The 15,033-nt window shown below is 40.1% G+C and overlaps 1 protein-coding gene across 2 annotated transcripts; it reads left to right on the forward strand.

Annotated features, from left to right (window-relative positions):
* Positions 1-8,168: 8,168 nt before the first annotated feature.
* Positions 8,169-13,176, forward strand: LOC307146901 (uncharacterized protein). Of its 2 annotated transcripts, XM_079851238.1 has the most exons (4): positions 8,169-8,476; positions 10,974-11,045; positions 11,199-11,479; positions 11,797-13,176. In XM_079851238.1, exons 1-4 carry the CDS (start codon positions 8,374-8,376, stop codon positions 12,478-12,480), a joined length of 1,140 nt encoding a protein of 379 aa, XP_079707364.1. In that variant the 5' UTR covers positions 8,169-8,373; the 3' UTR covers positions 12,481-13,176. The 2 variants fall into 2 exon arrangements, with proteins under 2 accessions (XP_079707364.1, XP_079707365.1); XM_079851239.1 differs by lacking the exon at positions 10,974-11,045 and having other exon boundaries at positions 8,189-8,476.
* The last annotated feature ends 1,857 nt before the right edge of the window (positions 13,177-15,033 follow it).

A 15,033-nucleotide genomic window follows, 5' to 3' on the forward strand; every position in this document is an offset into this window, starting at 1 on the left:
GTGTAATGAAACAAATAAACATCATGCCATAAACGTAATTAATTTAAACTGACTAAATCCCAATCAACAAATGTAATAAACATTTAAATCCACTATTTTTGCATCACAGATATGTGTTAGCATTACATTGGCTGGACACTGGCAGTATACATTTACATATTTTAGCATAAAACAATAATAACAAAAACTTACCGTCAAATTCCTCGTCAGTTTCGTCAAAGAAGTGTCCTATTCATCATCACAATCATCCTCCAGAAAATAATCCGCAATAAAACCGGTTAAATCATAATTTGGGTTCAATTCCACCGAGATTAATATCAAGCAAGCCGTTTAAGCAAGCAGCTGTTTTCCGTTCCTGCTCATACGGTGTCGCCGGCAGATGTCAAAAAAACGCATTACGTTACCATCATCCAGCAAATAACACGTAGCAGGCCAAAAATGTCCTTAAAATAAGTTTAATATTATTGGCAGAATACTAAGCTACAAAACAAATAAGCAGTTCTTAAAATATTGGCTATGACAAGAAAAAATCACCACAGACATCTAAACGCGGCTGACATCTCTCTCTTTTTTTGCATTTACATTTTTTGCATTGTGTTGACCTGATTACCGGCGCTCGCGGATTGATATTAAATTCTGTTTTTACTCTTTCTAATAGAAAATACACAGAAAAGAAGTTCCTGAACCCAGATATTCGAAAGAAGGGTAATTCCCAAATGATATTTGCTTACATTGATAGATATCTTTAAAAAGAGCAGCTAGACCCCCACCTCTCTTAACAGCTCTGCAGACACTCATAAAAGTAAAGTTAGGAGGGGCTGTTTCATTGAGGATTGTTGCACTGCAGCTGTCTTCTAGCCAGGTTTCATTTAGAAGCATAAAATCCAGGTTGTTTGTGGTTATTAAGTCGTTGACTAGAAGTGATTTATTTTTAAGTGAATGAATGTTTAAAAGTGCTAACTTAACAGTCTTACTTTTTGTCCCCACATCAATCTTACTTTGACGTCTAATAGGCACCAGATTAGTTGGGTTTGCTGTACGGCTATTGAAGGCCTTAGACTTTCTATCTTGTAATAGAACAGCAATAGAGAAAGATACAGGCACAATGGGTTCCCGCTTGTTCTGTAAACATTTGAGAAAGTGACTGTTCATAGCGGGGACCCGACACATATCACTGAGAGCTGGTATCAGTTGTTTTTGGTTCACCTCGAGCAGATGGAGGAGGGTGTGGGCCCTGGCGTTGTGGCAGAGGCCGAAGAGCTCTCACAGGAGGGGGAGGGCGAGCTGGGCCCGCAGGCTTTGGTGGTAGCGGTGCCTGTCTTTTTTTGGTTGGTATCTGGGGGCTTCCAGCAAAAGAGTGGGATAGTTTGGTTCCAGCATACACCAGTTCTTCCATTTTCTGTGAGAAGCACATAAGTGGCGATGCTGGAGAGAGGGAAAAAGTGTCTGGTGAAAGGGGCTGTTGCTCTGGTGTTATCGGAGGCTGTGATGTGCTGTCCTGGCTTCCCTGGCTGTTTTCCAGAAAGTCGTCCTTGGATGCTGAATCTTGGAGCAGTTCTGATATGTCTGTCTGTGGTGAGCTCTGTGGGCAGGGCTCAGCTGAGATTGAGTCCGTGAGCAGAGGTTGTTGTGGCGGAGTGGTGTTATCATTGTCCTTGTGTGATATGTCAACCGCATGTCCATTTTGCTGCTGAAGTGAAGTCCCGTGGTCATTCATACTGTGTCCAGGTGTGTGTGTGCCGTTCAGATTGAGTGGATTGGCACACACTGCAGAAGGATGATTGAGGGAGAAGTAGAAATTGTCCTTTAACACTCTTGAACCAAGTTTGTTTGGGTGATGGCCATCCCGATGAAAAAGTTGTCTCTGACTCCAGAAAAGATTGAAATTGTCAATGAAGTTTACTCCTTTTATATTGCAGGTTTTTGCAAGCGACATTTGTGCTTTATTTCAGATAAACAAGTTTTTTCTGTGTGTTTAATTTGGCCAGTGACGCAGTCAAGAGCATCTGGGTGGAAACCAAAAACACTTAACATCCAGTTCAAAGAAAAATTTGGTTTAACAACTTAAGGACACTGTGACCAATGAAGGCAAAACAATATCAGGGTTAAAGTGCCGCCCCACTGTTGCTCTTGAGGAGGCAGAACTTTAATTCACACAACATGTGGCCAAAGTCTGCGGGTTATCTGATCCGTTAACTGGGATGTGAATTCAGAGAAGCATGAAGTAACCATAAAAGTTTAATTGAACAGAATAGCAGTGTGATTGAACCCGATATACTCCCGACAGACGCCCAGAGGAGAGACAGATCATGCCAATGCAACTTGTGTTTTTTATTGTGTTCATTATTGATCTCCTGCACTGACACCATTGAGAACTGAACTGAGCTGGACGATGACATCACGGGTTCTCCAGAGCGGATATATATATATATATAGACAGTGCTATGCATAAGTTTAGACACCCATGCTAAAGTTGACTAAAAAGAGGAATAAAAAATCATCTTTTGGAAATTGAACTTCATGCCTTAATTAAAAAAATGAGGAAAAATACAACCTTTAAGAACACCAATTTTCTTTGTGAATGAATAATGTATCGTAAATAAATAAATGTTCTTCCTTAAAATACAGGGTGCATAAGTCTGGACACCCCTATGTTAAATTCCCATAGAGGCAGGCAGATTTTTATTTTTAAAGGCCAGTTACTTCATGGATCCAGGATACTATGCATCCTGATAAAGTTCCCTTGGCCTTTGGAATTAAAATAGCCCCACATCATCACATTGCCTTCACCATACCTAGAGAGGGGTGTCCAGACTTATGCACCCTGTATTTTAAGGAAGAACATTTATTTATTTACGATACATTATTCATTCACAAAGAAAATTGGTGTCCTTAAAGATTGGATTTTTCCTATTTTTTTTTAATTAAGGTATTAAGTTCAATTTCCAAAAGATGATTTTTTATTCCTCTTTTTAGTCAACTTTAGCATGGGTGTCTAAACTTATGCATAGCACTGTATATATATATATATATAACTGAACTAAAATTAATAACTTTTTTACAACAAAATGAAACATCACTGAACTTACTTAAGCTGGACTGTGACGCTATTTTCTTCTGGAAACAAACTTTGTTGCATTATTTTCCTGTTATAAAGCTGCTCTGAAACACTGTGTGTTGTAAAAAACGCTGTATAAATAAATGTGACTTTACTTGATTTGATCAGAAATCGCTCACTGCACTTTTAATAGGGACTGTTTCAAAAAGGTGAATCTGGTACAACTTTAGATTGAAGTATTTGGGTAATTTGCATTAAGACTAAATTAAAAATGTCACTCAAGCCAGGCGACCAAAGTTTGCATCAATAGCCATAATTAGTGAAAACAAATAGGTATGAAAACAAAGCATGCTTCTTTTGGGACATGTTTTTTGCTATAGTTGTGTGAAAAACACAACTGAAAGCAGTTAGTACAGTAAATAATTATAACTTTATTGTGTAATTCATATTTAGGATTTAGATATACAGATATACCAGTATGTGAAGCTCTTTAGTCACAGTTGGCCATGTCAAAATTCTGACTTGAATCCTATTGAACACATTTAAAGATAGATTGCACAAAGTTTTCATCAAAAGCAAGGCTGCGTTCGAAACCGCATACTTCCCTACTATTTAGTATGGGAAAAAGAGTAGGCGAGCGAAAAAGTATGTACGAATCCAAAAGAGTAGGCGAGAATTACCTGGGCGACGTACTAATTATCGCGAGATTCGGACTTAAGTGCGTTCGAATATGCCTACTTTCCTACTATATAGTAGGCGAAAACAGTACGTGAAGGAAGCAGTACGTTCGAAACATCGATATTCATAAAAGAGTAGGTGAGAAGTTCCCGGATGGCTTACTGCTTCCGGCCAGATTTTTGAGTGCTCAACCGATGGATACTCTTCTATCCCAGGAGGCCACGCGAGAGGATACGTCATAAAAAAGAAGAAGAAGAAGGATAGGTCATACTCGAACGTGACGGAAAGGATGACGGACGAGACTGTTTTCAAATGTGAGTTTTACAAATCAAATGATCGCATGTGTTGAACTACTGTACAGTAAACTGTTGAATTGTTGAAGGTGTAAAGACGCTATATATTTGTGATTTTGCTGTAAATCACATTTTATTATGTATAGCTAACAGAGGAGCTCCAGCAAGGACACATACGTCTCCAAAGTGGATTTGCATACATTTTAAACCGTATACATCTTAAATACAATTACTAAATGTCTATTTAATATCTGGCAAGAAACTCTTCTATAAGAATTGCAGATTACTATGTCTAATAGATATGAAATAGGCATCTGAGTGATGTGTGCTATTATGTAGAACCAATCTATAAAGTAACTAAACATAAGTTAGGCCTATCTATTTTATTTGTCCATTAGTACTGTTGATAAATTAAGGAACATTTATGTAAGATAAAAAGTTAAAACAACCTCAACATGTGAATGTAGTGTTGAGTTCATAAATCACAGAGGTAATGTGAATCTGGTCTGGATGTTACAGGGACAGATGAACAGATGTGTGTTTATCCAGTGGAGAGTGGCTCATGAAGCTGTATGCTGCCATCAAAGGCTTTGAGTGAGTATACTACAGAAATTAATAACAACAACTATTTAAATATTAAGTTGTAGTTTATTTTAATTATTGTAATTTCAAACTGAGCTACTACAGCACTTTTCTGATTCTTGATTTCTTTGCATTTGCTGCACAGCTTTTGTGGTGGAGCAGGACCTGCAAGGAAAGATGATGGCGGCATTTGTGGAAAAAAAGCATTTTTGTCTTCTAAAAATAATGACTGCTTTTGTGTTATGTTTGTGCATTTTTGAAGCATCTGAAATGTCAGCAGACTGGTGTGAGTACTGAGGATGAGGAGCCCAGAGCTGAATCCTGGAGATGGTGCCATGGATGAGACCCTCCATCACTCCACCTGCCCTCATGAGACCCTCCATCACTCCACCTGCCCTTATGAGAACCTCCACCTGCCCTCATGAGACCCTCCATCACTCCACCTGCCCTCATGAGACCCTCCACCTGCCCTCATGAGACCCTCCATCACTCCACCTGCCCTTATGAGAACCTCCACCTGCCCTCATGAGACCCTCCATCACTCCACCTGCCCTTATGAGAACCTCCACCTGCCCTCATGAGACCCTCCATCACTCCACCTGCCCTTATGAGAACCTCCACCTGCCCTCATGAGACCCTCCATCACTCCACCTGCCCTTATGAGAACCTCCACCTGCCCTCATGAGACCCTCCATCACTCCACCTGCCCTTATGAGAACCTCCACCTGCCCTCATGAGACCCTCCATCACTCCACCTGCCCTTATGAGAACCTCCACCTGCCCTCATGAGACCCTCCATCACTCCACCTGCCCTTATGAGAACCTCCACCTGCCCTCATGAGACCCTCCATCACTCCACCTGTCCTTATGAGAACCTCCACCTGCCCTCATGAGACCCTCCATCACTCCACCCGCCCTTATGAGAACCTCCACCTGCCCTCATGAGACCCTCCATCACTCCACCCGCCCTTATGAGAACCTCCACCTGCCCTCATGAGACCCTCCATCACTCCACCTGCCCTTATGAGAACCTCCACCTGCCCTCATGAGACCCTCCATCCCTCCACCTGCCCTTATGAGAACCTCCACCTGCCCTCATGAGACCCTCCATCACTCCACCTGCCCTTATTGCCTCAGATTGTGAAGCACAACACATCACGCAACAACCTCCGGCACGAAGGCATGGCTCACCTCTGGCGGTCAGCTGATTCATCAGAGCCGCAGAATGGGAACCGCTGTGTTGAGACGGCAGAAGGATGTGGGGTTCAGCGCCTGTAGTCTACATACATGATTGTAGTTTGAATAAAGCTTTGTTTCATGTGTTGACTTGTATATGCATTAGTTTATTGTGTGATGGTGACTTTGATTCATTCTTTAACTAATTTATTAATATTTCTCATTGTTGTCAGTAAATAAAATACAATTAATTCATGCTTTATTTATTGTTTGAATGAAAATGTAGGTATGTTCACTATATACACATCTAGAGTGTATTCAATCATGCATAGCTATTTCAAATGACATACATTACATTTTGTTTGTTTTATTGAATTATATCATTTTCAGTAAAAAGTAATATAATTAATTGGTCAGCATTTATCGTTGTTATTATTGTATGTTTTGGGGTGGGATAGCAATGCAATTCGTTCTGGGGTAATATTAATTTTTAATAATGATACTTAAATTTTTCGAGTATAAAATCAACAGTTTTCTCCAAAGGTGAATCTCCCTTTGTGCAGACATTACAAACGCTGAGGAAAACCGTTCTAGGTAGGGCTGTCGAGTTACTGATGTTATGAGGTATATGTGTATATCTATCTATCTATCTATATCTATATATATATATATCTCAATCATGGGTTTGCAAACATGAGATTTTATACACAGGAAAAAACCTATAAGGTTGAATATCTAAATATATATTTTCTTAAATAATTAATTATATATACATTTAAAACATGCATTTTCTGTTATTTATAGGCCTGAGGGATGAAACGAGAGTTAAATTTAACAAGAAAAAGAGGAAAACATAAAGCAGTAAGCCACTTTTGCTTATGGATGAAAATATTTGGATATAAAATAAAGAAATCAACAACATATTCAAGAGATGACAATTTTGGGATTTCGTAATAAAAATAAATATCGGATAAAACGGTGGGTCACATTAGTAGGGTATAAGAACTTAAATCAACCCTAAATGTACTCACAAAATAAATGGGCAGCAGTTTCTTCAAAAAGTCCACAAAAGGAGCAAGTTTAATCAATATCATGATATTTACAGACAGATTAATTAAACGTGTCGTTCAAATCTTTTAAGTTGTTGCGCTTGTGATAACGCGTCGTAGGTCACATGATAACGTCAACATGGCAGATGTCCGGTTCGCATTCATACTCAACGAGATTTGGCTTTTAGCGCTCGTTAAGTAAGTACTTATTGATATTAAGTACCTACTCATTGAGTATGCGGTTTCGAACGCAGCCCAAGTCTTTCGGAAAAACTAGAAACTATTTGGAAATCAATAACAACAGAGACTGTGGAAAAGTACTGTAAAAACAATGCCAGCAAGAAGCTGTTATCAAGGCCAAAGGATGCCATACAAAATATTATGTTTTTTTTTGTTTTGTTTTGTTGTTGTTATTATGTTTTGTTGTGTATTTAGTTGTTTCAGTTTAAAATTTGCCTAAAAAATGAGTTTTTTGGTTTTTTTTAAACAAGTTTTTGACAGATTCCTATAAAATGTGTGTCTTCTGTTTATCATGATAGGTGGTCTAATAAATGTGTTAAGCACTGTAAATAAAGTACAGCGCTACAGGTCCAAGTTTTCACTCATTAGATGACACCATTAGTCCACAGCGCCACCTGGAGGCCGTTTTTGCGTTACTGCACCAAATAAACAACAAAATATATCATATCATCCTATATATACAAAATGAATACAAACATATACAGTGGGGCTCTAAAGTCTAATTTCACTTTAGACCTGGAAGCAATAGCCTAATTTTGATTATTAAAGTTCTGATTCTTAACATTTGAGAGGACTGAGGAGTAAAAGAAACAACCAACACTCACTGCAAGTCGTACAAACTAGTGTGACATTTACGATGTATGGCTGAACAGTAACCGAGAAATGCTTGTTTGGTTAGAGACGAGTATGCATAACGTTTGAAAAAAACGTTATAATTTTTGTTACATTTTTTTTAATCATTTTCTATAGAGACCCACGTTTTGTACAAGCCTTCCGACTGAGTACAAAGTAAATATGTTAATGTTACACCAATGAATGATCTCACAGGTCTAAAGGTGATGATACACAGGGCAACTTTTTGAGCAATGTTGCTGGGCAATCTTGCCGAGCGATTGCTCGGGCACTTTCCCATTGAAAATTGGCAATACATTTCTATCTGGATAATTTAGATCGGTCGTGGGCCCTGTGTCTCATCTGGTTGCCCGTTAAGAGCGCGTATCTTTAGTGTGTTCGTGTCTGCGATGTGCGTCTGCAGAGACTGCGCGTGTGTGTGACGCAGGCGGACAGCAGCCAATAGCGCGAGACACATGCGCAGCAGAGTTGCGCAGTTACATGCGGAGGAGCGCAGCCATTACACTTGATCTGAAATCTTTATAAACAGTCGCTCGGATTGCACTGGCCAAATCATTTCTCTACAAATTCCGTTATAGTGTACTGAAAGTGGCTCAACATGTGAGCGGGATTTGACTGATCTGAGCTCAGGAAAGTTGTGAAACTTCAGGAGGTTTATCAGGGAATGATGATGGAGTCTCCGCTCGGGAATGATGACCTCACGCCTGCGGGCTCGAGATCTGCGCGCGCATCCTCTCAGCGCGAGCCCGCCGCGCCGCTTCTGCTCTGTGAGTTCTGGAGTTACAGTGAATCTGGCAGTATTCTTCAGTAAAGTTGGCTTCTGTCTGCTCAATAACAGAGACTTAATTAGTCGACAACTAATTAATTTAGTAAAGCATAACATACAAACATTCCGAGACAGACTCACCAAAATCTCTGAGGTTAATAGTATCTACCTCAGCACAAGCCAGTGTGATTTTAGCTATATTCATGTGTCCTGCGAAGAACTGCACTACCCAAAACCCTTAAGAGAGTTCTACCAATCAGAGACTACCTTGGAAACAAGAAGTTTGCTAGTAAAGCTCATTGCAAACTATGTAGTTAATTTAATTTAATTAAATTCATTCACATTTATTTGTAGCCTATAGCACTTTTCACAATACATATTGTTTCAAAGCAGCTTTACAGAAAATGCATGTCTACATTACAATTTAGACTTAGAGTGATCTGTAATCAATTAAGTGAATCAATCAAAACTAAATTTAGCTAGCTGGACAATAACTTTATTCTAGAGCTGCTGTAAAGCCAAAACAATCTCTGTTACTGTAATTTCCTATTATCTCTGTAAAGCTGCTTTGAAACAGTCTATATTGTTAAAAGTATAAATGAAGGTGTATAAATGAAGGTGACTTGACTTGACTTGTAATCAAGTCAGTTTCCCTACACTATCGAACAACTTATATATTTGCATAAATTTAATGTTTTGCAGTAAACGTGAAATATATTTATTTTAAAGCTTAAATAAATGTCTGTAAATCGCTCATTTTATATTGTGTTTTCTTATTTGGTAGCGTTGTTGGCAATGCTTCATAAATGAGTAGCTAACAGACCTTATGCACAGCAGCGCCATCTTTGATTTCTAACAGGAGTGAAAGCGAGGCTGTGAGGGATAGACATACATCTCTTCGGTGGGTTGTACTGGTATTTAATGTGTTTTTGGATTGTTTTGCTGATGAAACACTGCAAAATATATATTTCAGAGAAATTTCAGTAGCCAAAAAGCTTCAGGCAACATGAGCTGTTGGCAGTTTGAAGTGATCTAGGAGTTTAATACAGCTTTTACAGCGGATGCCATAGAAAACACGAAACGTCTATCCCTCACAGCCTCACTCTCACACCTGTCACGGCGCCGCCCTGAACAAGGGCAATTTCTTCTTTTAAGGGGACATATGATGAAAATCTGACTTTTCCCGTGTGTAAGTGCTATAATCGGTGCTTCTGAAACCCAGAAAACATGAAAAGTGAAACCCAGTAACTGTGTTCTGGTGAGTCTTTCTCTGCAAGCATGTTCTCTGCAAAATAATCCGATCAGATTTCGCTCCTTCTGACGTATGAAGAGGATCTTATTATAATATTAGCGGCCCTTAATCTACACGTTTACACACACCAGCCGACATTTGGTTCCACACGCGCCAACAGAGACCAGTTCTAACGCACTGATGAAGATCCAGCAGAGCCTGAAGCTGTTCTGTGGTTGAGCACAGACGAGCACTGAACACTATTGACCAGAACATGTCACCGCTGTCTTATAAAGACCTCAGGAACTGTGGACACTTGTGGAGAAGTTAAACATGATGAAGAGATGATCAGTGTAACTCCACAACAACTACAGAAATGTCTCCACTAACATTCAGAAGCTCTTCCTGAGTCTCTCCGTAAGGCTGCACTCGCTACTGGTTATACTGGGATTCTGGATGAGGGAGATTGGCCTGTTCTGTTATTGCCGGAGTTTCTGAAGCTCGAGTAAAGGCTCCGCCCTCTTCTGAACGGAGGCGGAGCTAAAGCTCATTTGAAAAAACGGCACGTTTTTACTCACACCCAAAAAGGGGCAAATTTGACAAGATATAATAAATGTGACCCCGGACCACAAAACCAGTCACATGGGTAAAGTTTTTGAAAGTGAGATTTGTCCATCTTATAAAAGCTGAATAAATAAGCTTTCCATTGACGTATGGTTTGTTAGGATAGGACAATATCTGGCCGAGATACAACCATTTAGAAATCTGGAATCTGAGGGTGCAAAACAATCAAAACATTGAGAAAATCTCCTTTAAGTTGTCCATTTATTTTCGCGATTGTGCTGCATTCACTCACAAAAATAAATGTTTTATATATTTAAGGTAGGAAATTTACAAAATATCTTTGTGGAACATGATCTTTACTTAATAACCTAATGATTTTTGGCATTAATGAAAAATCTATCATTTTGACCCACACAATGTTGGCTATTGCCCGTGCGACATGTGACTGGTTTAGTGATCCAGGGCCACAAATGATCTGGTATTTTGAGCTGAGATTTCACAGACACATTCTGGGGACACCAATGATTTATATTACATCTTGTGAAAAGGGGCATATAATGTCACCTTAAAAACAAACTAACGCTATAATGTTTTGATTCTCGATCTCAGAGCCGTTTGGTTCTGATAGAACTGTTGGATTGATCATGTTTCCTCATGTTTACGCATTGATATTTCATGTTCTTCGTTGTGTTTGTGGTCACAGATCCCATTAGTGTTAACAACGCTTTATCATCGTCAGCCATTTTTAACAACAGAGACAACAAAGTCCCACATGGTCAGTATGTTATGGAACATTTACATCATATTTCATGAAGTGTTGTGCAGCTGTAGTATTTGTAAATGAACTAGATAATGTGCTGATTGTGATGTTTACATGAAAAGTGACATGTTTTGATGTGACATTGTATTGTAATCTGTAAACCGGCAGGTGTTGGCGGGATCGAGGCGGTTTCCACCTCGTCTGAGTTTACCCACGGTGCCATCGTGCTCCTGATCGAGGCGATGCAGCGGTGCTGGGACGTCTACAGCGCCAGAGAGCGCTCGCTGCTCTTCCAGAGCGTCCAGAAAGAGCTGGAGGGTCACGGTCACTCTTTACCTGTCGAGAAGATCCGCAGGAAATGGAATAACCTCATCGTGACGTACAAGAGAGTTAAAGATCGCAGCTTGCTGTGCGGAGGCCAAACCAAGACCTCGTGGGAGTACTTCGAAGTAAGAGATTAATAATAATGCATTTTCATTTCATTAAGCTTCCAGCATGTTTTTATCACATGACCTGGCTGCTCCAGGAATTCACTATATTCTCAATTCAAGAAATCATACTATTGTAAGAGTCTCAGACATGGTTCCTTTTTAGAAACACTCATGACCTGAAATACTTGAATAACCATAAATAGAGTTTTAATGTTGAGTACAGTAGTTTACCCTTAGAACAACACCGTTTGATCATGATCATGACACAAAAACAGTATGATGGAGGAATCACAGTGTGACTGAATGATCTTCCCTGTTCTGTTCATTAATCACAGATGATGGATAACATATTAGGAAAGACCAAGTTTGTTCAGCGAGGCCCTGCTTCAGCCACTCTTGTTGGATTAGCAACTACAGCCAAAGCAGCTGTAAAATCCGAGGATCCTCCATCCAGCAGTGTTCCTGCGGTGGCTCCTCGTCTGCTTCCCACCGGGATCATCCCGACCTCTTCCCAGATCCCGAACTCTTCCCACATCCCGACCTCTTCCCAGATCCCGAACTCTTCCCACATCCCGACCTCTTCCCAGATCCCGAACTCTTCCCAGATCCCGACGCCGGTGCGGTGCGAGGTTAGCACTGGCTCTGCTCTGCCGAAGCCGGTGATCCGCCCGGCTCTGAGACGCTCAAGGCTCCGGCAGCTCCGGCTCGGCTCCGCTCAGCTCCGGCTCGGCTCCGCTCAGCAGCACGGGATCGGCTCGGCTCCGGCTCAGCTTCGGCTCAGCTCGGGGCCGGCCGAGGAACGCACCGAACTCCTGCGCTGCTTCCTCCGCGGTCAGGAGGAGCGCGCGCGTTCAGACGAGCAGCATCAGCGCAGGACGGACGCGCGCGAGCGGCGCCGGGAGAGATCCGCGCGGGCCGAGGCCGATGCTATGACCAGGATGGCCACCGCGCTCGAGCTCATCTCCTCGAAGCAGGACACCATCATCGCTCTGCTGCAGAGGCTGGCCGATAAACACTGACACTTTCCCGTTTCTCTTCTGATAATATTGATTCTGGGACTGAATAGTGTATCAACTGTATCCTGTTGTTTATATAGTATATTTAAGTCATTGGTTTGGGATCCTTGTAACTGTTAAAAGCTTGAAAGAAACAAACAAACATATGGACTCTTTAACATTATCAATATATACAATGCCTATAAATAGTATGTTTTCATGTTTTATTGTTTTACAACATTGTTCCACAGAGGGTTTTTATTTTTGACACTCAATAACAGTATTGTTTTATGACAAAAGTTCAGTTCCAAAAAATTATTACACTTGTAAATTAAAGGGGACATCATGAAAATCTGACTTTTTCCGTGTTTAAAGGGGTCATATAATGTCATTTTTGTACAAGCTAATATGATTCTTTAGGGTCTAAATTAAAAGTTTGTAATATACTTTAATTAAAAATTCTCATTAGTATTGTAAGAAAACACTAATTTTACCTGGGGTCCGTTCTTCGTACGTCGCTAACTCACTTAGCTGGATTTGATTGTTGGCGATTTGGCATGATCTTGGATTGTTTGGTTCTTCAACGCTCATCCTGGACTTGCTGTCATAGCAACATGTGCGCAAGCTTAAACCTGCTCGCGAGCAGCTTATTTCATGATAACAGGATTAGATCCCGGCTTCATAAGCGGAGCTGATACGGGAAGTCCAGCGCAGCGCGATAGTGCACTTTCTGAGATAGCCTATATATATTTTCTCGTGATTCGTGAGATTGTCGTTTTTTGTCGCTTTTATGTTTAAAAAAACAGGTTTAGTTTTTTTTTTTTTTTTTTTTTTCAAGCCACTTAAGACCCAATGTTGTAAAGCATTTTTTTTTTTTTTTTTTTTAGGTTATCATAATTTTTTATGAAGATCATACAATCATGACCATGCCGATTACAGTATATGTCACTCAGGCTTCACTAACGTGATTGGTACTGTAATAGCAATTTTTTAACCTTACTGAAAAAACAGCATCAACAGGTGTAAGAAACATTCAAGAGGCAAATTGTAATAAAGAAGAACAGGCTTTATTCTCTGAGGATTCATTACAGAGCCGCAGCCACCCAGCTTGTAAGCAAAAATCCTGAAGACATGATAAAACTGAGACATTTTATACAGGTCCCCCGCATCCTGACCACACCCTTCTGTTTAGTGGAATTTTACAGGAAAGACACCTTCTATCTTCAACTGGTTCGGACTGGTTTCTTATCCCCCCCTGAGCAGACTACACTGTCCTTTGACTCTTGATAGTTCAAAAGGCCTTCATTTATGACCTAAATTACCTCCTGCTTCCCCTAAGGGGAGGGCATGGGACCCCTTGTTTATTGTTAAACGACCCCTGTATTCTCCTGGCCGGATCCTTTCTCGTGCCCAGGTGTAAGTTTTATTACTTATTACCCTGTCTTCCTGTCCCTTCTTCAACTGTTAGAAAACCCTCACAGAAGCACATGGTCAGATGCTACTACACATAGTTAAATGAAATCAACAAGTTTAAATGAATAAACACAAGAATAATGAATTTTTCATTAACAGTACCATAGACTATAGGCTAGACCATAGGCTGCCATCAAGGCCTCAATGAAGGGGATTATGTGAACAGAAAGGGGGTTCACAATGTAAATGTGCAGCCCAGTTACTATTGTGATTCTTAATATTCCAGATTACTAATATTATATCAAATAAAAAAAGGCAGTTGACTAAAATCTTCCATATCACAAATGTGAAAGCAAAATGGCCAGGATCTGTGCATAACTTAATCATTTTCAGAGATTCACATTTATGCAAATTATTTGAAAGTGGTAAGGAAAGTTCCACAATTAAATATCAAGCTCACTGTATTACATACACTTATGCTGATCCTAACAGAACTGCATTTCTTCATAGGTGATTATGACATGTTCCTGCAGACAGGTGTTTTATGACCCCATTCCCTGACCCAAACCAGTTACAGTGCAGCTCTAGCCAGGACAAGGGCACACAATGAAATGAACTTTGGCTAACTAAAGGGAAGATTTCAGTGTCTGAAAAGTCTGAGGGTTGCACACCTGACAGGGCCTGTGACATTGTTGCATGTGCCATATTACACAACATTGCCCAAAAAAAAAAAAAAAAAAAAAAAAAAAAAAAAAAAAAACACTTTTCATTAAATGTTTAATAAAAGACAAATATGCTTAGTTCCTTGAGTTTTATTTCAATTGTTCTTTGTAAAGAAAAGCCAGTGGCCAAGTGCCTGCAACAAGAGATATTAGACACATGCCTCATGCAACAAATAAAAAGGAAAAGTTGGCTATACACTGCCCACCTGTAGGCCTATGTCTCCTCTGTCTGTGCAGACTCTTCTGTAGGCCTTTCTGTAGATGTGGAATCCTGCAACTTATATTGCAGCCATAAAACATACAAGTATAAATGAAGTAAAGTTATTTATGCACTTGCAGGTAGGCTAGTTCCTCCATATGACAGTTATCTGAGAGGGTTTATTCACTGTCCAGTGCAATGGAAACAAATGGACATTACAAAGTCTTATACTTTCTTTCCTTT

This window comes from Squalius cephalus, assembly GCF_949319135.1.
Source record: "Squalius cephalus genome assembly, chromosome: 19".
NCBI classification, from domain to species: domain Eukaryota; kingdom Metazoa; phylum Chordata; class Actinopteri; order Cypriniformes; family Leuciscidae; genus Squalius; species Squalius cephalus.